This window comes from Hemiscyllium ocellatum, chromosome 1, assembly GCF_020745735.1.
Source record: "Hemiscyllium ocellatum isolate sHemOce1 chromosome 1, sHemOce1.pat.X.cur, whole genome shotgun sequence".
Lineage (NCBI taxonomy): Eukaryota > Metazoa > Chordata > Chondrichthyes > Orectolobiformes > Hemiscylliidae > Hemiscyllium > Hemiscyllium ocellatum.
This window is the reverse complement of record NC_083401.1, coordinates 62,394,597-62,422,031: the sequence shown is the minus strand read 5'-3', so window position 1 is coordinate 62,422,031 and position 27,435 is coordinate 62,394,597. Positions and strand designations below refer to the sequence as shown.

At 42.7% G+C, this 27,435-nt stretch overlaps 1 protein-coding gene across 1 annotated transcript in view; it reads right to left on the bottom strand.

Moving 5' to 3' along the window:
* The window catches only part of LOC132826833 (long-chain-fatty-acid--CoA ligase ACSBG2-like), a 91,558-nt gene that overhangs the window by 39,957 nt on the left and 24,166 nt on the right, over positions 1–27,435 (bottom strand). The window contains exons 8-9 of the mRNA XM_060843477.1: positions 17,399–17,580; positions 1,259–1,492 (exon numbers count right to left, since the gene is read on the bottom strand). Coding sequence (XP_060699460.1) covers positions 1,259–1,492; positions 17,399–17,580 — 416 coding nt within the window. The remainder of the gene's footprint in view (positions 1–1,258; positions 1,493–17,398; positions 17,581–27,435) is intronic.

Below are 27,435 nucleotides of genomic sequence, written 5' to 3'. Positions count from 1 at the left end.
AAATCTTTTCTGATCCCTTTCAAGTTTCATAACATCTTTCTGACAGGAAGGAGACCAGAATTGCACACAATTTTCCAACAGTGGCCTAACCAATGTCCTGTATAGCCGCAACATGACCTCCCAACTCCTGTACTCAATACCCTGACCAATAAAAGAAAGCATACCAAACACCTTCTTTGCTATCCTATCTACCTGTGACTCTACTTTCAAGGAACCATGAACCTGCACTCCAAGGTCTCTTTGTTCAGCAACACTCCCTATGACCTTAACATTAAGTGTATATGTCTTGCTTAGATTGGCTTTCCCAAAATGCAGCACCTGGCATTTACCTGAATTAAATTCCATCGGCTGCTTCTCAGCCCATTAGCCCATCTGGTCAAGATCCTGTTGTAATCTGAGGTAACCCTCTTCGCTGTCCATTACACCTCCAATTTTGGTGTCATCTGCAAACTTTCTAACTGTATCGCTTATGCTCACATCCAAATCAGATGTGAGGGACTTTTTTTAAACACAGAGTGGTAGGAATGTGGAACACCAGGGATGGTGGTCGAGGCAGATGGCATAGGGGTATTTAAGGGGCTTTTAGAAAAGCTCATAAATATGCAAGAATATGGACCAAGGATGGCAGGGCAGAAGGGATTAATTCAATTTGGCATCATGTTCAGCATAACATCATGGGCCGAAGGGCACATTCCTGTGCTGTACTATTCTATGTTCTACGTCCATCCAAAGATAGCAGTTAATGATGCATCACTGAAATGCCAATTTGGACTATGTTTCCGAGCGTAGTCCTTGAAATCACAATCTTCTGATTTGGAGATTGAACAACTACCATTGATCTCAATTGATGTAGTGCAACAGATTACTAACTTAATTGTACATTTGGAATTTTTTGTAAAGCCCAAAAAAGTCATGTTCGATATAAGCAGAAATGGATATCGATAATCAATGGAGTTTTTGACCTATCATTCGCATAAACAACCTTAAGAAGACAGATCCTAATTCTGAGCAGACTACAAAGTAGTGTAGATGTTGACCCTTAAGTGCAATGTAACATAAAAGCTGTGATTTAAGCCATAGGGAAATATAGGAAAGGTGTACTGTATGGATAAGATAGATATGGTGTAAATCTTTAAAGTTTCCTCATTGACAAGATGAACAATTATTTAATGTATACAAGTCCTGTATGAATCAAACAACTGTTCTATCTGCATGAATTTAGATGTGAATAATTGTAATTACACTAGTTTTGACAGACCTTGTAATTCGAAAGAAGTCTTGATGAGAGACAGTGTGTGGACCAGTACTCTCGCTCATTCCATAAAGCTCAAAAATTGGGATGCGAAGACTTAGGAAGAATTCCAGTGTTTCTTTGGTAATGGGTGCCGCTCCTGTAAAGCACTTAGTACATTGGTCCAGGCCTAATAAAACACGAACTTTCTTAAATACCAGAACATTTGCCAAGGTGTATCCACAGGGCCGTGTTGTAACTCTGTAACATAAAGCATTCATATCATCTCTTTGATCTCATCACAGCATAAAACAAAAGAAAGAGAAGTAAGACATTGTTTTTAAGTTGAAGGCATTGGGAGAGACTTGATAATTCAAAATCAGAAAGAACAAAAGGTGAAGGCAACTTTTTTTTTGAATTGCTGTCAATGAGAAATCTGATCAACAAATATCTCCACATTACCTGTTCATAAATGATTTCTGCATGTATGCCATATTAATAGCACTGTTGATTGGCTACATGCATTAGCAAAGGACTCAATATTGCTACTTATTAGCACTGAGTTTGGGGAGATGCATTGTGGATGAGTGAATTTGATCAGAGAAAGTATGAAAATTAGCTGAACATGGGAGTAAATGAACCCCCAACTTTCCCCTTCCAAAACTGTACTGCAGTTCCACCCTGTAGAGGAGGTGGAAAGCAGTAGAACATCCTATTTCCATAGGGAATCAGGAAGCCAAACACACAGTGAGAAGGCAGTGGGAACAGCCACGCATACCAATGGTATGTGCAACCTCAAGGTACTGGATGCAGTGCCATAAGATTAGTGAACGCACCTTTAAATGCCATATTCCACTAAGTAAACTATTAACCTCAGAGCTTTTGCTAAAAACCAGAAGAACACAGCCCTGATTGAGCTCAACAGGAGCAGGAGAGGAAAGGAGTGGGTTGAGTTCAGTCAGAGCAGGGCAGGATCAGAAATGGTGGAACCTTCACTGAATTCAGAGGGAGAGTTCCTGAAGTGACATCATGATTCAAGACGTGACGTAAGGCAAAAGGAATATCTACATGGGGACAAATCTTTAGTGTGCTATTTTGTATTAATACCCAAATTAACTTTATATCTTGATCTCTAGACTATGTCATTGCTCTCTATTGTACTCATACCATCATTAATTTACAAAGCTTCTCCTCTGCCCTATTTTCTTCACTACCTGGTCATCTGAAATGTCATGTATTGTTTGATCATTCAGGTTCCAAACCTTAGTTATCTTGCAGCAGTATCTATAATGGTTATCAATTCATACACATTTATTGAAGTTGAGTTGTTTTCATCTGTTTTCTTATGAATAGATTGTCAAATCATGTACATAGTTTTTAGTTGCCTATTTATTATTTTTGCAATCATAATGTGATTATCATTGCCATTCTCTAATCTTTTAATTTATCACAAATTCACTCATTCAATCAAATCAAAAAGACATGTCTAAAGGCTTTATATCTTAGTGCGTGGAGTATTTACAATAAGGTAGATGAATTAGCTGCACAAATTGATATAGATGTTTATGATATAGTGGTAATTACAGAGACATGGCTGCTAAGTGCCCAAAGATGGGAACTGAACACTTGGGTATTCAGAATTTAGCATAGATAGACAAAAAGTGAAAGGCGGTGGGGAAGCATTGTTACTGAAGAATTTACAAGGCAATAGTGAGGAAGGAATTGGCTTAGAAAATCATGTGGAATCTGTATGGGAAGAAATAACAAACGCAAAGGGTCTGAGAATGGTGTTAGAGTGTCTACAGTTTTCAAACAGTAGTGAAGGTGAAAGGGCAAGCATTAAACAAGAGATCAGAGAGGCAAGTAGTAAAGGTACAACAGTAATCATTGGGAGACTTTAATTTATCTACAAATTGGACAAACTAAACTAACAATATTTTTAGGATTTCCTGGATTGTGCAGATTTTTTAGAGTTTTTGCAAGTCAATGGTGGATAGTCAATGGCTGATATTCAAAGGAATATGTGCATGAATTACAATAAGTTATTCATTCCTGTCTGGCACAAAAATAAAAGAAAGGCATGTGGTTCAACTATGGCTTACAAAATAAATTAGGGATAGTGTTAAGTACAAAGGAAAGACATATAAAAGACTAGAAAAAATGAATACATACCTTGGCTCTATCTTCACAAAATAGGGCAGTAATACCTTCCAGAAATGTTAGGGGACCAAAGGACTAGTGAGGGAACACAACTGAAGAAGATTAGTATTGGTAAGAAAATGGTGCTAGGGAAATTAATGAGGTTAAAAAGCCTGATAATCTCCATCCCAGAGTAGTGAAGGCAGTGGGGAGGGGGGAGAGAAAAAAAATTACAAACCAATAGCCTAACATAGGTAGTGGGGTTTTAAAGCATCAACAAGATTTGAAAGAGTCAGCATGGGTTTGAAAGGTGAATCATGCTAAACAAATCAAATGGAGTTCTGTGAGGATGCAACAAGTCTAATAGAAAAGGGAGAACTAATTGATAAATTTTCAGATGGTTTCTGAAACGGTCTCTCTTTAGAGATTAGTGGGGAAAATCAAAACACGTGAGATGGAAGTAAGATATTGGCATGGTTTGAGAAATGGTTGACACACAGGAAACAGAAAGTGGGAATAAATAGGTCTCATTCTGAGTGGCAAGCCGGGAGATTGGTTAGCAAGGTTAGATCTCATGGAATACAGGGAGAACTAACCATTTGGATACAGAAATGGCTCGAAGGTAGAAGACAGAGAATGCTGGTGGAGGGTTGCTTTTCAGACTGGAGGCCTGTAACCAATGGTATGCCACAAGGTTCGGTGTTGGGCCCACTACTTTTTGTCATTTATTTAAATGATTTGGATGTGAACATTGGAGGTACAGTTAGTAAGTTTGCAGATGACACCAAAACTAGAGGTGTAATGAATAGCAAAGAAGGTTACCTCAGATTTCAACGGGATCTTGATCAGATGGGCCAACGGGCTAAGGAGTGGCAGATGGAGTTTAATTTAGATAAATGCAAGGTGTTACATTTTGGGAAAGCAAACTTTTGCAAAAAATGTTTGCTTGTGCTACTGGAGAAGTTTTAAACTAATTTGACAGGGGAATGGGACACAGATTAAATGTAAAATTGGGAACAAGGTCCAATCAGATGTAGGAGGAATACCAGGACAGTCACCACCCACCAAAGTTTATGTAGTGGAGCCATGAGACATGAAATTTGAATTCAATAAAAATCTGTAATTAAAAGCTCATCTAATGTCAATTGTTCTTTTTTACAAAAAACTATCCAATTCACTTTAGGGAAAGAAATCTGTCATCCTCACCTGATCGAGCCTATATATGACCCAAGATACACAGTCATGTGATTGACTCTTAAATACCCTCTGCTATGGCATCGAACCAATCAATTCAGTAAGATCAAGTCACGTTTTTGCCTGTACTCTCTCATCCACAAATCTGTTGTTGACCAAACTTCTAAATAACTCAACCTTGAATTTATACAATGACCTAACTTCCAATCCTCTCTGGGAAAGATAATATCACAGGTTAACTACTTCTGAGAAGAAATTTTATCCATATCCCCATCTTAAATCTAATGATCCCTCATTTTTAAACTGTGCTCTCTTGTTCTAGATTCTTCAAGAAAAAGGTGCTCAAACATACCCTCTGCATCTTCCTTGTAAAGATCCCTCAAAAACCTTATATTTTTCAATAAAATCACCTTTTATTCTTCTCAATTCTGGTCAACATAGACATACATTTAATGTTAAGACAACCAACTCATCTAACAACCAGTCAATTGAATCTTTGAATGAAGTGTAACTTCACTGTCTTCCTCCTCCTCAAACCCCATCAAAAAATAAGATGAAACTATAATTGTATGCAGTATTCCAATTGTGGACTCACCAATGTCCAATTACAGTTGCAGCAAGGCCTCCCTAACTTTACAGTCCAAAACCTCTTGCAACGAAGGTCAACATTTCATTTCCTGTACTTGAATCCTACCATTTTTTGTAATTCATGTCCAAGAGTACTTAAACCTCTGTACCAGTGTACTCTTTTCTAATTCAATAATATTCTGGTTTTCAATCCTTCTTGCCAAAATGGGTGACCCACGTTATATTACATCATCCTTTTTGTTTTAACCTGCTTACTTAACCTACCTAAATATCTTAGCAGACTGACTAGCAGAGCGAGATTTTCATGCATTCATTCATGTCCATACCAGGGCACTGAGGATTAAAGATGTCAGTTGGGTCCTAATCCCTTGATTTCTGCACCATTTTTGTTGTGTGGCATTTTAACAGCAAGGGACAAGGGTGCCTAGTGAGTGTCATAGCAGTACTCCCAAACTTGCTAGCTCCACTCCATTGTGGTGTACATATTTTAAGCACGACATCTCCCCTCACACCCCACCCCCCACCCCCAATACAATCACTTGCATGGAGTCAGGTTAATTTTGGCAGGTAACAATGTGGTTCACACCATTTCAGAGAGAGCCATGACCAACTAGGTTTTGCAAGAAAATTCAGAAAGTGTTGTCAACTTCACTTCATAATTTAATAGTGTGTGTTAAGTCAGATATGTTTTTAGAAGTGATTAATGATAGGATTATATTTGGAAAACCATAACGCATAAGAAATAGGAACAGAAATAGGTCTTTCAGCCCTCGAGTCTACTTTGCCATTCGATCATGGTTGATAAGTTTCACAACCCCTTTCTGCTGCCTTCTCCTTATAATCTTTGACTCCCTTACGAATCAAAAGTGTATCTGTTCCTATCTGCAAGACAAATAGATCATGATCGAGTCATAGACTCATAGTTCATGGAAACAAATGCTTTGGTCCAATCGTCCATGTCAACCAAGTTTCACAAACAAAATTAGTCCCACATGCCTGTATTTGGCCTATATCCCTCTCAACCTTTCTACTCATGTACCTGTCCAAAAGTCTCAAATGTATCAACCACTTCCTCTGGCAGTTCATTCCAGATACCAACCACTCTCTGTGTGAAAATATTGCCCTCCGGTCCCTTTTAAATCTTTCTCCTTTCACCTTAAAACTATGCCCCTAATATTGAACTTCCCCACCCTAGGGGGAAAAAACCCTTTGTTGTTCATTTGATCCAAGCCCCAAATGATTTTATAAACCTCTGTAAGGTCACCCCTCAACCTCCTACATTCTAGTGTAAAAGGTCTCGGCCTTTATAACTCTGAACATCCAGTCCTGACAATATTCTGATAAATCTTTTCTGAAACTTCTCCAATTTAATAATATCCTTCCTATGGCAGGGCAACCAGGACTGTACACAGTACTTCAAAGTAGCCTCAACATCCTGTATAACCTCAACATGACATTCTAACCCCATACTCAATGATCTAAACATTGGAGGCAAGTGAGCGAAACGCCTTTTTAACCATCCTGTCTACCTGTGATGCGACTTTCAAAGAGCAGTGCACCTGAATCCCCAGGTCTCTCTGGTCGACAACACTACCCAGGACCCCACCATTAGTTGTATAAGCCCTGTCTATATTTGTTTTACCGAAATGCAATACCTCGTATTTATTCTGATTAAATTCCATCTGCCAGTCTTCAGCCAATTAAGGCTTGGGGGAGTGGCGTTGGAAATGCGATAGGTGGAAGGAGGTCAAGGTGAGGGTGATAGGCTGGAGTGGGTGTGGGGGCGGAGAGGTCAGGAAGAAGATTGCAGGTTAGGAAGGCGGTGCTGAGTTCAAGGGATTTGACTGAGACAAGGTGGGGGGAGAGGAAATGAGGAAACTGGAGAAATCTAGGTTCATCCCTTGTGGTTGGAGGGTTCCTAGGCGGAAGATGAGGCGCTCTTCCTCCAGCCGTCGTGTTGCTATGGTCTGGCAATGGAGGAGTCCAAGGACCTGCATGTCCTTGGTGGAGTGGGAGGGGGAGTTGAAGTGTTGAGCCACGGGGTGGTTGGGTTGGTTGGTCCAGGCATCCCACAGGTGTTCCCTGAAACATTCAACAAGTAGGGGGCCTATCTCCCCAATATAGAGGAGGCCACATCAGGTGCAGCGGATGCAGTAAATCATGTGTGTGGAGGTGCAGGTAAATTTGTGGCAGATATGGAAGGATCTTGGGGCCTTGGAGGGAAGTAAGGAGGGGAGGTGTGGGCGCAAGTTTTGCATTCCTTGCGGTTGCAGGGGAAGGTGCCGGGAGTGGAGGTTGGGTTGGTGGGGGTGTGGACCTGACGAGGGAGTCACGGAGGGAGTGGTCTTTCCGGAACGCTGATAGGGGAGGGGAGAGAAATATATCTCTAGTGGTGGGGTCCATTTGGAGGTGGCGGAAATGACGACGGATGATACGATGTATATGGAGGTTGGTGAGGTGGTAAGTGAGGACCAGTGGGGTTCTGTCCTGGTGGCGATTGGAGGGGCGGGGCTTAAGGGCGGAGGAACAGGAAGTGGAGGAGATATGGTGGAGCCATCGTTGATCATGTCTGGGGGGAAATCGCGGTCTTTGAAGAAGGAGGCCATCTGGGTTGGTCGGTATTGGAACTGGTCCTCCCAGGAGCAGATGCGGCGGAGACGAAGGAATTGGGAATATGGGATGGCATTTTTACAGGGGGCAGGGTGGGAGGAGGTGTAGTCTAGGTAGCTGTGGGAGTCGGTCGGTTTGTAGCAAATGTCCGTGTTGATTCGGTCGCCCGAGATAGAAATGGAAAGGTCTAGGAATGGGAGGGAGGAGTCTGAGACGGTCCAGGTAAATTTGAGGTCGGGGTGGAAGGTGTTGGTAATAAAGTGGATGAACTGTTCAACCTCCTCATGGGAGCATGAGGCAGCACCAATACAGTCATCGATGTAGTGGAGGAAAAGGTTTCAACTTCCTCTCCCACAGCTACCTAGACTACACCTCCTCCACCCTGCCCCTTGTAAAAACGCCATCCCATACTCCCAATTCCTTCGTCTCCGCTGCATCTGCTCCCAGGAGGACCAGTTCCAATACCGTACAACCCACATGGCCTCCTTCTTCAAAGATCGCAATTTACCCCCAGATGTGATCGACGATGCCCTCCACATCATCTCCTCCACTTCCTGCTCCCCCGCCCTTGAGCCCAGCTCCTCCAATCGCCACTAGGACAGAACCCCACTGGTTCTCACCTACCACCCCACCAACCTCCACATACATCGTATCATCCGTCGTCATTTCTGCCACCTCCAAACGGACCCCACCACCAGGGATATATTTCTCTCCCCTCCCCATCAGCATTCCGGAAAGACCACTCCCTCCGTGACTCCCTCATCAGGTCCACACACCCCACCAACCCAACCTCCACTCCCAGCACCTTCCCCTGCAACCGCAAGAAATGCAAAACTTGCGCCCACACCTCCCCCCTCACTTCCCTCCAAGGCCCCAAGGGATCCTTCCATATCCGCCACAAATTCACCTGCATCTCCACACACATCATTTACTGCATCCGTTGCACCTGATGTGGCCTCCTTTATATTGGGGAGACAGGCCGCCTACTTGCAGAACGTTTCAGGGAACACCTCTGGGACGCCTGGACCAACCAACCCAACCACCCCGTGGCTCAACATTTCAACTCCCCCTCCCACTCCACCAAGGACATGCAGGTCCTTGGACTCCTCCATCGCCAGACCATAGCAACACGACGGCTGGAAGAAGAGCGCCTCATCTTCCGCCTAGGAACCCTCCAACCACAAGGGATGAACCTAGATTTCTCCAGTTTCCTCATTTCCCCTCCCCCCACCTTGTCTCAGTCAAATCCCTTGAACTCAGCACCGCCTTCCTAACCTGCAATCTTCTTCCTGACCTCTCCGCCCCCTCCCCCACTCTGGCCTATCACCCTCACCTTGACCTCCTTCTACCTATCGCATTTCCAATGCCCCTCCCCAAAGTCCCTCCTCCCTACCTTTTATCTTAGCCTGCTGGACACACTTTCCTCATTCCTGAAGAAGGGTTCATGCCTGAAACATCGATTCTCCTGCTCCTTGGATGCTGCTTGACCTGCTGCACTTTTCCAGCAACACATTTTCAGCTCTGATCTCCAGCATCTGCAGACCTCACTTTCAGCCCATTAACCCAATTGAACAAGATTCTCACTATCAGCCACAGAAACATCTGTCTGTGCTTCTGATTAGACAGTCCCCTAATCATAATCGATTGCTTGGAATCTGTCAGACCCCTCATTACAGTCTCAATACCAGAAAAGTGGCTGTTCTACATTCCCCTGAGAGTCCATCGCCCCCTACATTTTCCAAAACAGCACACTTGTTTTAGGCAGGGATAGCCACAGGAGACTCCTGCACTACCTGATTCCCTCTCCTACCCCCCCTGGAGGTAATCCATCTATCTGGCTGTATCTGTAGTTTTGCTCCCTTCCTATAACTGCCACCCATAACATCTCCCCCCACCCCAGCTCCTGCAAATTCCTTATTGCCTCTAACTGCCATTCTAAAAGGTCAATGCAATCTGATAGGATTTGCAACCAAACACACGTACTTCAGACATAATCATCAGTAACATGGAAACTCTCCTAATCTCCCACATCCGACAGGAAGAACACATCTACTAAAGACCATCTTTGCTCCTTAACAGTCTACAAACCGAAAAAATGGTACAGTTTTACTGCTGTAAAAAACACTATATGGGAGAGACTGAATGGGCTGGGGCTGTTTTCCCGGGAGTGCCAGAGGCTGAGGCGGTGACCTTATAGAGGTTTATAAAATGATGAGGGGCGTGGAGAGAGTAAACAGGTAAGGTCTTTTACCTGGGGTAGGGGAGTCCAGAATAAGAGGGCGTAGGTTTAGGGTGAGAGGGGAAAGATTTAAAAGGGACCTAAGGGGCAACCTTTTCACACAGAGGGTGGTGGGTGTCCGGAATGAACTGCCAGAAGAAGAGGTGGGGGCTGTTACTATTACAATATTTAAAAGGCATCTGGAAAGACATATGAATAGGAAGGGTTTAGAGGATTTGGGCCAAGTGCTGGCAAATGGGACTAGATTAATCTAGGATACCTGGTCGGTGTGGACGAGTTAGACCAAAGGGTCTGTTTCCATGCTGTACATGTCTATGACTCTAAAATTCCTTTGTAATCATAGATAACCTTCTTCATTGTCAACGATACCACCAATTTTGGTGTGTTCCACAAATTTACTGACCATGCCTCCTAAATTCTCATCCAAATCATTCATGTAAATGATAAACAACCATGTAGACCCAGCACCAATCCCTGCGAAACACCACTGATCACAAGCCTCCAGTCCAAAATCAACCCTGGACGATCATCCTCTGTCTCCTAGCATCAAGCCAATTTTGTACCCAACTGGCAAGCTCTCCCTGAATCCCACATGATCTAACTTTATGAATTAGTCTACCATGTGGAACTCTTGCCAAAAGCTTTACTCTGGTCCGTGTACACAACGACTATTCCTCTGTCTCAATCTTTTTGGTTACATTCTCAAAAACCTCAATCAAGTTTGTGAGACATGATTTCCCACGCACAAAGCCATGCTGACTTTCCCTGATCAGTCCTTGGCTCTGTAAATGCATGTAAATCCTATCTCCCAGTATCCCCTCCAACAACTTATCATTCATTGATGCCTGTTGCACAGGTCTAATGTTTCCAAGCTTCTCCTTACAGCCTTTCTTACATAAGCACACAACATTAGTCACCCTCCAATGCTGGAGCAGGAACATTGATGTGATTCATTCCTGATGAAGGGCCTTTGCCTAAAATGTCAATTTTCCTGCTCCTTGGATGCTGCCTGACATGCTGTGCTTTTCAAGCACCACTCTAATCTTGACTGTGATTTCCAGCATCTGCAATCCTCACTTATGCTTAGTAGGAAGGATGTTGGTAAGCTTGAAAGGTTTGCACAGAAGATTTATGAGAACATTGCCAGGACTGGAGAGTTTGAGTTGTTGGGAGAGGCTGAATAGGCTGGGGCTTTTCTCCCCTAAAGCATCGTAGGTTGAGAGGTGATCTTCGAGAGGTTTATAAAATCATGAGGGGTATGGATAGGGTGAATATCCACTAGTGAATTCCTAGTGTGGGGAGTCCAAAACAAGAAGGCATTGGTTTAGATTCGAGGGACATGAGGAAAATGCTGGCAAATGGGACTAGGACAGATTGGGATGTCTGGTTGGCACGGATAAGCTGGACTGAAGTTTCTGTTTCCATGCTGTTTGACTCTGACTCTCAAATTCCTCACCATCCAAGCCTTTAACACTATGGCAGTTCCAGTAAATATTTGGAAAGTTAAAATCCTCTACTTTAGATATATACGAGCTTTCTCTACATATTTGTTCCTCAATTTCCCTCTGACAACTGGGGGCCTTTAGTACAATCTACTTTTAGTACTATCCCATAAAGCTGATCATCACTTTCTTATTTCAGAGTTCCATCTATATCGCTTCACTCAGAAATATCCTAAGTGCAGCAGTAATGTTTTCCCTAATCAAAAACACTACACCCTTCCTCTCTTGTCTCCCTTTCTGTCCTACCTATCACATCTAAATCCTGGAACATTGAATTGTCAGTCCTGTCCCTCCCTCAGTCCTGTTTCTGTAATAGCTATGATATGTCAACTCCATGTTCCCATCCCTGCCCGAGTTCATCTGACTTACCTGCAAGACACCTTGCATAGAGATAAATGCAGTTCAATTCAGAGTTATCTTGTTCTCTGGCTTGCTCTTGCCTGTCTCTTCTAATTAATTTGCTCTTTTTTTAATTCAGAATCATCCTCTTCTGTTTTTCTATTCTCACTTAGGACCCCTCTACCATCTCCCTGCCATCCTCCAACAACTAGTTTGAAAGGTCTCGGATAGCGCCAGCAAATCTCCCTGCCAGGATATTGGTCCCTAAGTATTTTGTGTCCCAGAAAAGATGCCAGTGATCCAGAAATCCAAATCCTTGCTCATTGCCCCATCTCCTCAGTCATTTATTTATCGACCCTATCTATTCTCACTAACACATGATTATTATTAAATTAACAAGAATTGTGTAAGTTGATACACACTGAATTGAATTGGACAGTATTGCTACTTACTGAACAATGTCACTTTCCACTGTTTTAGTCATTTCATCAATATGCTGGTCGAACATCTGTTAGCCTGCTTTTGTGCTTCAACAGATGGTGGAGGTCATTGAAATTCTGCACAGCTATCTGTTCTGCTTTTTAAACTTTCAGAGCTCTTTCAAAGACTGCAGAGGGTTTCATGCATTACACTTCTGGAGGTTTTATATTTATATAGATTTGTAATGGAAGACTATAAATGCTATGTTGATATACAAGTCCCAACTAATGCACTCCACTCAGCAGGCATTGTTAGCATAGTTGCTATGTAACTTATGATTGTTTATCTTGATAGTCTTATGACTGCTACAACAGGTAATGTAATTTAGAGATTTTTGAATAGCTTTATTTTGACCATTTATAATAACTGAAAAAAATGAAGACTTTTGATGTGGTTTCTGAATGGCTGTTCGTTTTGATTGTTTTAGAAGCATCTCAAAGAATGCCCATTTTCATCCAATAACTCAGTACATAGTAGATTCTGAATCAGTGGGCATGATGGGGGTAGGAGGGGTGGGGAAGTAGGTGATTAGTAAAATTGTGGGGGTATAGAGCTTGAGGGATACTGAGAACAGTTAAATTGACATGGAGGGTTCATGGGATCATATGGACCAAACATGAGTAATGAGACTATGGGTTGATGGATGGGCTTCAGAACTATGTGGATTTCCAGGAGCTATGAAGAGATATGCTGGACATAGGGATTAGGTGTTAGGTGTTAGGTATGCTGGACATAGGGATTAGGTGTTAGGTATGCTGGACATAGGGATTAGGTGTTAGGGAGCCTCATGTTCAGCTACTGACCAGAAGAAACTAAGGTGAGTCTTTGAACTTGCCTTTGTCATTACCTGCCTGCTCTATTGCTGCCTGAATGTCAGCCCAGCTCTACTACTAAAAATATCTTGGGCAGGTACTGACGGGTAAATGGCATGCATTGGCCATGTATACATTGAAGGTGAACATCCAAGCCTTTATGTCCTCCTTGCAACTTGCTTTACTGTCTATCTTTATTAAAGGAAAACTTGGCTACAATACACTCAGTTCCATCATCCAAGATACTAACATAAATTGTAAGAAGTTGAGCACCCAGCACCAATTGCCTTGCACTCTGCAGGGTGTTGTGAGCCAATCTCAAAGTGACTTATTTATCGCAACTTATTGCTAACCTTCAGTTAGCCAGTCCTCTATCCATATTACCTCCAACACCATTTACTTTAACTGGAAACTTCTTTCTGGCACTTACTGAATGCCTTTTGGAAACAGAAATACACATCAACCGATGTATAACAACCTTGCCTGTTACTTCTTCAATGAATGTGAATCATAGAATCTCTGGAATGCAGAAAGGCCATTCAGCCCATTGAGTCCGCACCAACTCTCCAAAGAGCATCCCACCCAGATTCAGGACCCCACTCTACTCCCATAACTCTGCATTCACCATAAGTAATCTACTTAACCTGCACACCTCTGAACTGTGGAGGAAACCAGAGCATCTAATAGAAACCCACATTGACACAGAGAAAAGGTGCAAATTTCATACAGACACTCACCCAAGGCTAGAATCAAACCTGAGTCAGCAGTGAATAAGTTCATTAAACATTGCTTCACTTTCATAAACCACCTAATTGCATTATAATTGTTTAAATGAACTACTACTACATCAGGAATGATGGACTCTCGCACAACAGATGTTAGGCAAGGTGGCCTATAGCTTTCTGCTTCCTCCTTTCTTGAAAGTGGTGTTAAATTTTGTGGAGCCTGGGGGATCTGAATGATTACAACCAAGGCAAATATTAGCTCTGCAGCCACTTCCTTTAAGCCTTGTGATTTTTTAAATAATTCATGAGATGTGAGCATTGCTGGTTAGAACAACTTTTATTGCTCAGCCTGAATTGTCCCCAAGGAAATGGCGGTGAGCTGCCTTCCTGAAACATCGCAGTCCTTGGGATCTAGGAAAACCCCATTAATTTAGAACATTCCTGGCCTTTTGATAGTGATATCAAAGGAGCAGTGAAATATTTCCAATCCAGGATGGTGTGTAGCTTCAAAGAGAACTCACATCTGCTCTCCTTGTTTTTCCAAGTGGTAGACATCATGGGCTTGAAAGATGTTGTCAGAGGAGCCTGGGTGAGTTGATGCAGTATATTTTGTAAATGCTGGTGATAGAGTGGAGCACATTTAATGTGGTGGATGGGACATCAATCAAGCAGGCTGCTTTGCCCTGGTTAAGTTTGAATGTTATACCTGCACCCATCCAGGCAAGTAGCGATTACTAACTTATACCCCAACTTGAAGGTGCCAGTGTTGGACTGGGTGGACAAAGTTAAAAATCACACAACATCAGGTTATGCTCCCACAGGGTTGTTTGGAAGCACTAGCTTTCAGAGCACCGCTCTTTCATCAGGTGGTTGTGGAAGTTAAGATCATGCTCACTGAATTTATAGCCAAAGGAGTCCGGTATCATGGAGATGTGATACAGTAAACAATCTTAGATTAAAACTTTCATCTTTTATAATGGGATATGTTGGTTTCTGTTCTTTGATCTGTCAGAATTTCTTTTAAATTACCTTCTCAAGATAGCTCAGCTTTTTAAATAATCGGTGTTTTGAGTCCCAATGCTATGTCAAACTGACTAACCCTCGACAGTTTACAGAGTTTTACATGGATTCATGCAGCAAAATAAAATGTAATTCACGTGCACTCACACCCACACACACACATTCACATGCACATTCAATCTGTCACTCCCACATGTACACACATATAAGTTTATGGGGTGAATTTGTTGTTATAGAATTACATTTTATTTTGTTTAAGAACTTCATGAATCCATGTAAAACTCTGTAAAACTATTCAGAGGGTTGGTCAGTCTGACAAAGCATTGGGACACAGACAGACTGCATACCTATTGTTTAAAAAGCATAGCTAGCTTGACAATGTAATTTAAAAGAAGTTATAGGGTTGACAAATCAAAGAATAGAAACCAGCATATTCCATTATAAAAGATGAAAGTTTTAATCTAAGATTGTTTACTGTATCACATCTCCATGACACTGGACACCTTTGGCTATAAATTCTGTGAGCATGATCTTAACCTCCACAACCACCTGATGAACAAGTGGCGCTCCGAAACCTAGTGCTTCCAAATAAACTTTTGGACTATAAACTGATGTTGTGTGATTTTTAACTTTTGCCATGTAGATAAAATAGTGGGGAGACAGAAGGCGAATTCCTTCTCCCAGAATTCCTAGCTTCAGACCTGCTCCTGTAGCTATAGTACTTTTTAGTTCATTTAGTTCAGTTTCTAGACAATGGTAACCCATGGGATGGTGATAGTATAGCCATTGATAGGATGTTGATAGCTATCATTATTATTTATTAAGCTTCCTTTCTGACCCGGCCTGCCATCCACAATCTCCTCATGTATTTACCACTTTCATATGGCTCTCTCTCTCTCTCTCGCTTTCTGTCTGGTCCCCATCTTCACCTATCCAACCACCTCCTTCTTCCCCCAACCCCACTCACCTCCCCCTCCTCCCCCTCCCAACTCCCCCCCCCCCCGCCCCCCCCCCCCCATCCCCACCCCCAGCCCACAAATAACCATCTTCAGCATAAATATCTGTGTGACCTAGCCACTATCAGTTCCAACAAAGTGTCATCAGATTCGAAACATAAACTCTGCTTTCTTGTCCAGATCGTGCTGCATTTGGACATGAACTGCTTCAGCATCTGAAAAGTGCATGTCTAATCTACTATTATATTGATTAATTAACAGAATTATCCTTTCACCGTTTCTCTAGATTCTTAAATGTAATGTAGCCTTCAACATTCAGGTGCCAATCTATGTCATCTTGCAGTGCTATGTAATGCATGTTATATTGTCTTTGCATCATCAGTTCAGTTGCATTTTGAGTTGTTCGTGCATTCAAATACAGAGCCTTTAGTTTTCTTGTTTTAGTATTTTTACAAACTTTAGCATTATTTAACAATTCAGTTTAGTTTGTACACACTACCCCTTACCATCATGATCTGATTATCATTTTCCATATTAACTCCTTAACCTAGAACTTTAGGCTAACATTCTGGGGACATGAATTTGTTTTCCACCATTTTATTCCTACAAATCTGGAATAAAAAGCTAGTCTGATGCTGACCATGTAACCACTGTCAATATGTGTAAAACCCACGTGGTTCTTTAGGGAAGAAAATCTACCATCCTTACCTGGTCTAAACAACATGTGATTTCAGACCCACTTTGAACTGAACTCTGGACAATTGGGAATGGATAATAAAGCTGGTCCAACCAGCAATATCCACATCACTTAAAACAACAATAAAAAAATTAATAAAAATCTTTTTGCCTTTTATACTGCCATCATGTTGTGTGCATGAGTTCTACCTCTATTCAGTGCCCCAAAGTAGCATTGCTCAAGTTCATAGACATTCTACAAGAACTATTCATTAACAATTTAATCCACACACACATTCTTTCAAGGTTCTGGTACAGCTTCTTCTCCTTCTCAGTTCTCTCGATATAATATTGTGACACTGACATTGTTATAAATTAAAGTCAAAGTTATTACCTTAAAGAAATAGATTCATATAATTTAAACATTTAAAATTGCCCCTTGCATTTGACTATAACATTAAAGCTTTCAATAGATATATGTGCACTGAGCTATACTAAAATTTTATAAAAACTTATTCCTCCAACTTAACTTCACAATTATTAAATCACAGACACATAGTCAATCCACACGTTTCAGGGCATACACCTTCAGTGATCTTTGTTCTTTGAAATTTTTAAATTGTGTTTCTTTAAGCATTGTGATAAATATGCCAATTTAACTATCCGCAGAAGTAGACAATATTGACAGAATCAGGAGGAAACTGGACAAATACTTGGGTGGAGAATGGATTTGAGGGATATTTATACTACTCCCGTGTTATTTTACATTAACTTTTAGAACCAACCGGATGAAATGCAACAAGTTCCATACACCTTCATGGTGTTAGGAATAAATAGCAAGTGTTACTATTATAAGAACTTCATTAAAAAACTCAACCTTTGACATACCCGTGCATCATATTATAACTTGTTTGCAGGCCAAGACCCTTCGCCCACCTAACTATACTTCTTTTCAAAGCAGATGATTCAGCACCAGTTTCTTTCATCCTTTCCTCTATTTTCTCCCAAACACGAGGTACACCTAAAAAGGCTGTGGGACGTACTTCTCTTAAAGTGTTCAATAATGTACCCTATGAAGAAACAGATTGACAAACTTACATTAGGTAAGCTGACATTCCATACTGTAAAACTGATGGCAATGTAATTTTCAATATCAAGGCTTACACAGAAGCCATACAAAATCAGATGCAGTTCCCCCGATAACGTAGGGAAGAAGATCCTGCTTGGCATGCCACCAAGAACCAGGAGGTGGCAAGTTCAAATCAGAGTCTGTGCTGGTCATCTTATCTCAAGCATGGAAATAATCAAAGGGCAGAAAATCACTTCCACATCATGTGTGGAGGGGTGACCAGGACATGGGAAATGCACTGCTGCTCCTCCCTGTCCACAAGCAGTGCACTTCCTCCTGCACAAGATAGGTGCAGGCTTCATGCTCGTGCTATAGTTCCCCAAGACCCAGACTGATCCCCACACTCTTGAAGAAAAGATGACAGTCAGAGAGGCAACAGAGAATTTGGAAGCCTGCCCAGGTGGTACAGAATGGGATGTCCACCACATAGTGGAGAGAACATAACACTTTTTGGAGTTGCTGGTTCAACCATCCAGTGGTCTGTAGTGGATGCTAACAGAAACCTGCGACAAACAGTCCCAGGATGAAAGTGGTTAATGGATCCAAGATACAGGTTTTGGGTGGGAACGGTTTGAGCGTCTTAGAAAGGTGGGGTGATGGGTAGTTTTTAAATTCCAGATGGGAAGTAAAGAAGGGAGGGAAGGTATTATCTTCTGTGGAGGTGGGGCAGGAGAGGGGGGGTGCGTGTGGGGGAAGGGTGCAGAGGAGTACCTTAGGCACAAGGGGACACTACCCTCAACAGCCCCTCCCTCCACTCCACTCACAGATTGCACACCCCTCCTTCATGTCCTTTAAAAATAATTGCTTTAAGAAGCAGGCTGCCTACTCCAACTGTACTATGGTGCAATATGGTGGTCATTTGTTTACTTACACATGGTGGGCAGGCTGCCGATTTCAGTGCCCCTTCACCTGGTGTGAGCTTGGAGAGGAGTCTGAAGGCGATGCAATGTTTGCCTGGGCCCTCTTATGAGCTCCCTTCTGCTCCCCCAGCTAAAAACACACACACAGCATCTGGACCTTCTGGGCCCCTTACTGAGATATTTGTATCATCGATAGTCACAGGTGAGGTGCCAGAAGATTGGAGGCTGGCTAACGTGGTGCCACTGTTTAAGAAAGGTGGTAAGGACAAGCCAGGGAACTATAGACCAGTTGGCCTAGTGTCAGTAGTGGGAGGTAATCGTGAAGGACAGGATGTACATGTATTTGGAAAGGTAAGGACAGATTAGGGATAGTGTGTGGGAAATCACGTCTCACGAACTTGATTGAGTTTTTTGAAGAAGTAACAAAGAGGATTGATGAGGGCAGTACGGTGGACGTGATCAATATGGATGAGACAAAAGTGGGTACTACAGATGTTGGAGATGCTAGAGATTAGAGTCAAGATTAAAGTCATGCTGGAAAAGCACAGCAGGTCAGGCAGCATCCGAGGAGCAGGAAAATTGATGTTTCGGTCAAAATTCCTTCATCAGGGCTGATGAAGGGCTTTTGCCCAAAACATTGATTTTCCTGCTCCACGGATGCTGTCTGACCTGTTGTGCTTTTCCAGCACCACTCTAATCTTGACTGTGATCTATATGGACTTCAATAAGGTGTTCAACAAAGCTCCCCATGGAACACTGCTTAGCAAGGTTAGATCTCATGGCATACAGGGAGAACTAGCCATTTGGATACAGAACTAGCTCAAATGTAGAAGACAGAGAGTAATGGTGGACGATTGTTTTTCAGATTGGAGGCCTATGACCAGTGGAGTGCCACAAGGATCGGTGCTTTTCATCATTTACATAAATGATTTGGATGTGAGTATGAGAGATACAGTTAGTAAGTTTGAGGATGACAACAAAATTGGAGGTGTAGTGGACAGCGAAGAAGGTTACCTCAGATTACAACAGAATCTTAATCAAATGGGCCAATGGGCTGAGAAGTGGCAGATGGAGTTTAATTCAGATAAATGCGAGGTGCTGCATTTTGGGAAAGCAAATCTTAGCTGGACTTATACACTTAATGGTAAGGTCCTAGGTAGTGTTGCTGACCAAGAGACCTTGGAGTGCAGGTTCATAACTCCTTGAAAGTAGAGTTGTAGGTGGATAAGACAGTGAAGAAGGTGTTTGATATGCTTTTTTTTATTGGTCAGAGTATTGAGTACAGGAGTTGGGAGGTCATGTTGCAGCTGTATAGGACATTGCTTAGGCCACTTTTAAATATCATGTGCAATTCTGGTCTCCTTCCTATTGGAAAGATGTTGTGAAACTTCAGAAAAGACTTACAAGTATATTGCCAGGGCTGGAGGATTTGAGCTATACGGAGAGATTGAGTAGGCTGGGGCTGTTTTCCCTGGAGTGTCAGAGGCTGAGGGGTGACCTTATAGGGGTTATAAAATCATGAGGGACATGGATAGGATAAATAGACAAAGTCTCTTCCCTGGGGTGGGGAAGTCCAGAACTATAGGGCAAAAGTTTAGGGTGAGTGGTGAAAGATAAAAAAGAGACCTAAGGGGCAACATTTTCATGCAGAGGGTGGTACGTATATGGAATGAGCTGCCAGAGGAAGTTGTGGAAGCTGGTACAATTGCAACATTTAAAAGAAATCTGGATGGGCATATGAATAGGAAGGGTTTGGAGGGATATGGGATGGGTGCTGACAGGTGGGACTAGATTGTGTTGGGATATCTGATCAGCATGGATGATTAAGGGTCTGTTTCCATGCTATATATCACTATTACTCTATGACTCTAGTATAGAGTTGACTTCAATTGATAAGCTAACTCAGAGGCCACAGTAGTTGTAAAGTGCCAGTGATGCACGTTGAGGTACAGTACAGGAAGATTTTTATTTAAACTTGCTCCATGCAGTTTCTGTCTGACTCACTCCTGCACTGTAGCAGTCACCTGAACCATCTTCTGCTTCATCTACAGATCAAACATCAATGATGTTTGCTGGGTCATGAAGTACAAATCTCGAGACAAAAAAGTGAAAAAAGATGTATTCAAGTTTCCTCTTATCCTGATGGCCAACATTTTGTACAGCTGTATCAAGCTGCATGCAGACTCTGGGAGTACAAACACCAAGTGTCATTACTGTTGATATTCTCTGCCTTAGAGTTGAGAAGGATGGGTTTGGTCACATTGCTGGTCTCGTCAGGTGAACTGTGCTGCACTACCTGCCCTCTCAAAGAAAAGTTTGTGCAGACAAACCTCTTTGACAAGTCCATCAGTTGCAAGCAAGGCACTGTTAGTAGAGAGATGATAGACCCTGTTGTATGTTTCCCTGAACAGACTGTTAAAGTCCATTTGGCAGGAGAGCTCATCAACGGAACTTTCAAATCAGCACCAAGATGAACTTTGGCTGGTGGTGAGAAGGGCCCTCACATCATATCCTTCCTGCACATCTGAAGTAGCAAATTCCTCTACACACTGCCTTTGAGATAGCTACAACAGCAAGGAGACTGTCATTGGCCTTTTTTTGGAATGTGCCGAGACAAAACAGGTCTGCAAATTTTATGAATAAATTACATTTTGGGAAAAAGAGAATGGCAGCTGAAATATATTCTGATCAGAGTTTCCACATAAATCTGGTCTTAAACGAAGTCACTAGCAAGACAGTTGATGCATTTTTTAAAAATAGTTTTATTGAAAACTTTTTGTTCTTTACAAAAATTATAAAATTACAAAAAAAAACAATCTGACAGTATAACAACAATTACTGTAAACTAACTACTTCTGTACAAAATAAATCAAAACTACACGTACTACAATTCAATAAATAAATTACACCACTCAGTGCAACCCCACCAAAGTTCCCCATCACTGTGAGCATTAGATATTATATTCGTATTTATTCACGATTCTTCCTCTCAGGGCACACGGCTCGCCAGACCTAGGTCATGGCTAAACAAAGGCCCTAACTAATATGCCCGACAGATCTGCTTCTCAACAGTTAAGCCAAATCTTATGGAAAATTTCTGTTTTCTGATGCACCATGCTTGTAATGACGTCCAGGGAAATGTGTTCCAAAACAAGTCTACACCATCCAGGCAGACCCAGTGGGCTCTCTGAGAGCCAACTCATCAATATGTTCTTCCTCGCACAATATTAAATAACTTTTTCCCATACTCATCTCTAAGGAAGGCAAATTCAGCAGGCAGAGACACCGGATCTACCTTGACTTCAGTCCCTAGGACCCCCTCTATGACTCTTGCTATGGCACCCCAGTACTTGCAAAGCTTATGGCATGACCATAAACAGTGGGTAAGAACACCTACACCTATTTTGCACTTGGAACACATTGGAGATGCTCCCTTTTTGAATTTCGCAAGCCACTCTGGGGCCAGATAAACCCTGTGAAGGACCTTCAGCTGTATCGCATGCATTCTGTTGCAGATCACCATCTTTCTCTTGTCCTCACAAATGTCTTCCCATATCTCTGAAGGGATCTCCACTCCCAAACCATGCTCCCTGACCCCACGGAGCTGCTCAATATCTTTCGAGGGGCCACATCCCAGTAAATGGTAACGGGCGTTAATCGAGAGTGTCTGTAATCTGAAGCACTCTCCTCTCTAAGTAAGACCTATAATGGTTGACCAAAAGTGTAGATTTCTTTAGATAAAGTCCCTGACCTGAAAGTAACAAAACAGGTCCCTGCTGGGCAATCCATACTTGAGACTCAATTGGTCAAACGACAACATGACCTCCCCCTCAAATGCATGTCTGTCAAGGGACTCCCCTGGATACCCCTAATTTAAATCCAGAGTCCATCAGCCCCTTGCCACAATCCTGGCATTCCGACTATGGGAGTGAAAAGGGAGGTCTTAGATAGACTGCCTTCACTTTTTTGCATTGCTCTCCGCACTTTGATCATATTGATGACGATTGGATTCCAACAGTACTCCACGACTGTCCTCATGCAATCCATAAACAACAGATTAATAAGGGGGCATTTTGCTGGGAGACCTCAAGATCCAACCATATGGACCTTGAGTCCTCAGAGGACCAATCATTCACAAAGGATAAGCAGGGAGCTTATTTAATGTTTGGAAACCCTACTCCCCCACTTCCCCCCTCTCTCCACATCCCCTGGGAAGCTGCAATTTTGCGAGCTTAGTGAGAGGCTGCCTGTGATGCCAAATAAAAGAACCGAGCCAACCGTTGAGTCTCTGCAACATTTGCCTGGGCAACATCAGAGGTAGCATACGCATGGGATACAATAAGCGAGGAATTTTTAATGAGCTATTCCAAGATATTGGAAGGCCCACCAAATGCTGAAGATCTTGACTTATCTTATCAAGCAAGTCCGTGAAATTAGCCTTATATAGCTGGTCAAAGGCAAGAGTAACAAAAATACCGAGGTAACAAAACCCCCTGTGACCACCTGAAGAATAATCAGATTTCACCTTCGAGATTAGGTATTCCCTCAAGACACCCCCCCACCCCCCCCCACCACCACATGCATGGCCTCAGACTTTGTAATATTGATCTTATTTCCCAAAAAAAAAGCCAAGTAAATGAATGCATTGTATTAAATGGGGCATGGACACTGCCAGAATGGATAAGAAGAGGAGAACATTATCTGCGTACATCCCACCTCTGGAGCAGCTATATTGGGGTCCCTCGAGATAGCGCCCCCACCAGCGGCTCAATCACCAGCATGAACAACAGTGGTGAGAAGGGACAACCCTGTCAGCTGCCCCTTCTGATACTAACATTATTGGACCATTGGTAAGGACTACTGCCTTAGAATCATTATATAGAACCACCATCCACCTAGCAAGGACCCCACCTAAACCAAACCACTCCAGACCATAAAAAAGATATGACCACTCCACCTGGTCAAACACCTTTTCCACGTACAGGGAGACCACCAAGCCTGGAATCGACCTCTGCTGGCACACCTGGCCCTTAATAAAACCCATCTGGTCCTCCTTTACGATAGAGGGCAACACCTTCTCCAATCTCAATGCAAGTGTGTTAGATAAAATGTTAATTTAACAGCAAAATCAGCCTATATGAGGCACAGTCCTCCAAGGCCTTCCCTTTCTTGAGAATGGGAGAGATATTAACCTCTCTCAGAGAGGGCAGGAGGCAGTCCTGACTGTATGAATAATTGTACATGTCCAGCATCAGCCCGGAAAATATATTCATATAATTCTTTATAAAATTCACTCAGAAGACCATCTGGGCCGGGTGCCTTACCACTTTGGAGCTGTTGTACTGTCTCCTGTATCTCTTGCACTGTCAAGAGAGCATTCAAAAAAGACGCCCGTTCCAAAGTCACACCTGGAAGGTCCAGATTCTTAAAGAAGGACTCCATCTTCACCAGCCTGTCCTCACAGCCTTCTGACCGATATAGCACAGAATAAAATTTCCAAAATGCCATACCAGTCTTTTTGGAGTCGCAAGTAAAAGTCCCAGTGCCCTCCCCTGATGGATTTGTGGTGGTGGGGGCGCTCTTTTTCCTAGCCAAGTATACCAGGTATTTACCTGGCCTATCACCATACTGAAGTAGCCTTTGTTTCGCAAAAGAGATTTCTCTCTTCTCTGTTTGAGTGAGCACAGAATTCAGAGCAGCCTGGAGAATTGCGATTGGCTGTAGATTAATCATTGATGGCCTATCGAAGTATGCTGTCTTGGCTGCCTTCAGCTGAGCTTTGTGCAGATATTGCTGCTCTCCTTTCTGTCATCTCTGACTAGCCAATAAGAAATAATTATACCCATCACATAGGCCTTGGTAGTCGCCCAAAGCAGAGGCGGGTTCCTGGCTGTGCCCGAATTGATAGCCAAGAATGCTTTAAACTCACTCGAGAAGTACTCGATCAACTTACTATCCTTAAGGAAAAAAGAATCCACATGCCAGTGCCGTGAACCTACTCCATTGCCCCTAACCTTAATCTCCAAATATACTGCCGCATTAACGGAAATGGCTATGCTTTCAATTTTACAGATAATTACCAAGTTCAAAAAAGCCAATGGAGCTAGAACAGGTCAATCCTTGCTTCATACTTTTGTGGATTAGAGAGAAAGGTGAAGACCTACCCGCCTGATGAAGACATCTCCAAATGTCCACCAATCCCAACTCTACACATCAGTCCACCAATTATTTAAAGTGTGGAGAGATCTGGAGGATCCTTGTGCATCCTATCCACTCTGGGATCCACAAGGCAATTAAAATCTTTCCCTTTAATAGTATTCTGGAAAGTGTTGTTGGAATGTTTTTTTCCCATCAATATGTGAGGTCAATGTTTGAATGGGAGCGGTGGATTACCCATTTTTAATTCCTTTATTTGTAGTGTTCATGTATCTTTTATTCTTTGCCTGGGTTTGGGGTGCAGCTTCAGCCATTAGGAGCCATGGAGGTGTATATGGGTAGTGTATGTGCCCCCCTGTGGGAATGGGGGAGAATCTCCCACCATGTTTTTATTGTATTGGCTTATTGTAGGTGTAGTTTTTAAAGGTTTCGTTATGGTCATTTTAGTATGTGTATTTCTTAGGCTGTATGCCTCTTTAATTGTTTGCATTTGGCACTTGTAAGTTGGGCTCTTCCTCTTGGGTTCAAGGGCTGTTTTAGACAGATATGGCTAAATGTTCATTTAAATGTGAAGAGTTGGGATTGGTGAACATTTGGAGATGTCTTCATCAGGCAGGTAGGGACTTCACCTTTCTCTCTAATCAACACAAGTATGAAGCAAGGATTCCAGTAATTATAACGAGAAAAAAATTAGGATAACAACAAAGGAAAACAAAATAGTAAAGGGACAAAATAAAAGGAAAAAAAAAATTATTGTCCATGTTACTTGAACCAGTCTATTTTAGATTAGATTAGACTTTTTAGATTAGACTTACAGTGTGGAAACAGGCCCTTCGGCCCAACAAGTCCACACCGACCCGCCGAAGCGAAACCCACCCATACCCCTACATTACCCCTTACCTAACACTACGGGCAATTTAGCATGGCCAATTCACCTGACCCGCACATCTTTGGACTGTGGGAGGAAACCGGAGCACCCGGAGGAAACCCACGCAGACACGGGGAGAACGTGCAAACTCCACACAGTCAGTCGCCTGAGTCGGGAATTGAACCCGGGTCTTCAGGCGCTGTGAGGCAGCAGTGCTAACCACTGTGCCACCGTGCCGCCCACTAGAGTGTCCGAAAAATTCCATGCTTTGTCTCATGAAAGACATGTACGGAGCCTCTGTGACTAAAATGGAGCACTACTGGGTACCTTATGGAGCATTGGATATCCAGATTCCTTAGTCTCTTCTTTACCTTGTCGAAGGCCTTCCTCTTAAAGATCACAGCTGCAGAAAAGTCTTGAAAAAACGTCATCTTGAATCCCTTGAAAATCAGGGCCTATGGATCCTTCCCCAACGATCTGGAAGCTTCTATCACCTTTGGTTTGTTCCTGTAGGACTGGAATCGCACAAGGACCAGGCCAGGGCACTGGTCTGACCCAGACCTGTGCACCGCGACCCAGTGGACTCTATCGATCTGCACCCAGCCTCCCTCGGCCTCCCAACCCAGAAAGTGCATCTGCCAATATTCAAAAAAACTGACTGGCTCATCATCTTCTCGCTCCAGCAGCCCCAATAATACGGATGTTCCTTCTTTAACCTTGATTTTCGAGGTTGTCGACCTGCTCCATTAAGGCCTGTACCTGCTTCTCCAGGGCCTAGATCTGTCCCGCCGAAGATTCAGCCGCGGTTTCTGATGCCGCAGTCCGCCACTCGACCTCCTCCACGCACTGCCAGAGACTCCGCATCTCCTGCTTATGCTTCTGTAGCATGGTCAAGATAAGTTCCAGCCTGGCATGCGTCTCTTCCATCGCTGCCTCAATCTTTTCCCAAAGTTTCATGAACTCCAAAGCCAGGAGCTGCTGGGCAGGTGAGTCCAGCTGGGTTTCCACGGAGGTCGACGCTGCAGCCTTGGGTGTGTCTCTTGCTGCAGGGGAATGCCCTGCTTTATGTGATCCACATGGCCCTTTGCCATTAGTCATCTTCCTTAATCGCTAGAATGGATATGTAACAATTCTAATAGCTTAAAACTTCTGATTTTTCCAAAACAGCAGAAATAGGGAGAATAAAAGCACCACTTCGCCTGGAGTTATTGTGCAGAGCTCAGTAAGGCAGATCTGTTAGATCACCGCCATGTTGGATCTCCTTCATTGCATTAGTTTTAAATTTTTCAAATTTGCTAAATTCAACAAAGGTTCCATTAGATTGGAAAATAGCAAATTTGACTCTTTTATTCAAAAAGGGAAGAGAGAGAGAGAGATACAGACAGACAGAAAGCTGGAAACTGTCAGAAGCTAATGTTAGAAGCTATTATTAAAGACAGGGCACTTCGAAATATTCAAGTTAATCACACAAATCAACATAGTTTTGTGAACAGGAAATCATGTTTAACAATTTTTGTTTTGCAGTTCTTTGAACTAACATGTGAGTAAAGAGAAAAACCAAGGTTTTTTCCCTACAGTAGGGGAGTTCAAACCTAGAGTGCATTGTTTTAACGCGAGAGTGGAAAGATTTCAAAAGGACCCTGGTGGCAATGTTTTCCCACAGAGGGTGATGTGCATATGGAATGAACTGCCAGAGGAAGTGGTGGATGCAAGTACAGTTACAATATTTAAAAGACATTTAGACAGGCAGTGAATAGGCAAGGTTTAGAAGGATATAGATCAAATGCAGGCAAATGGGACTAGTTTAATTTGGGAAACCTGATCAGCATGGATGAGTTGAAACGAAGGGTTTATTTCTGTACTGTATGACACTACCGTGGTTGTAAAGCACTTGGATCTCCACAAGACATTG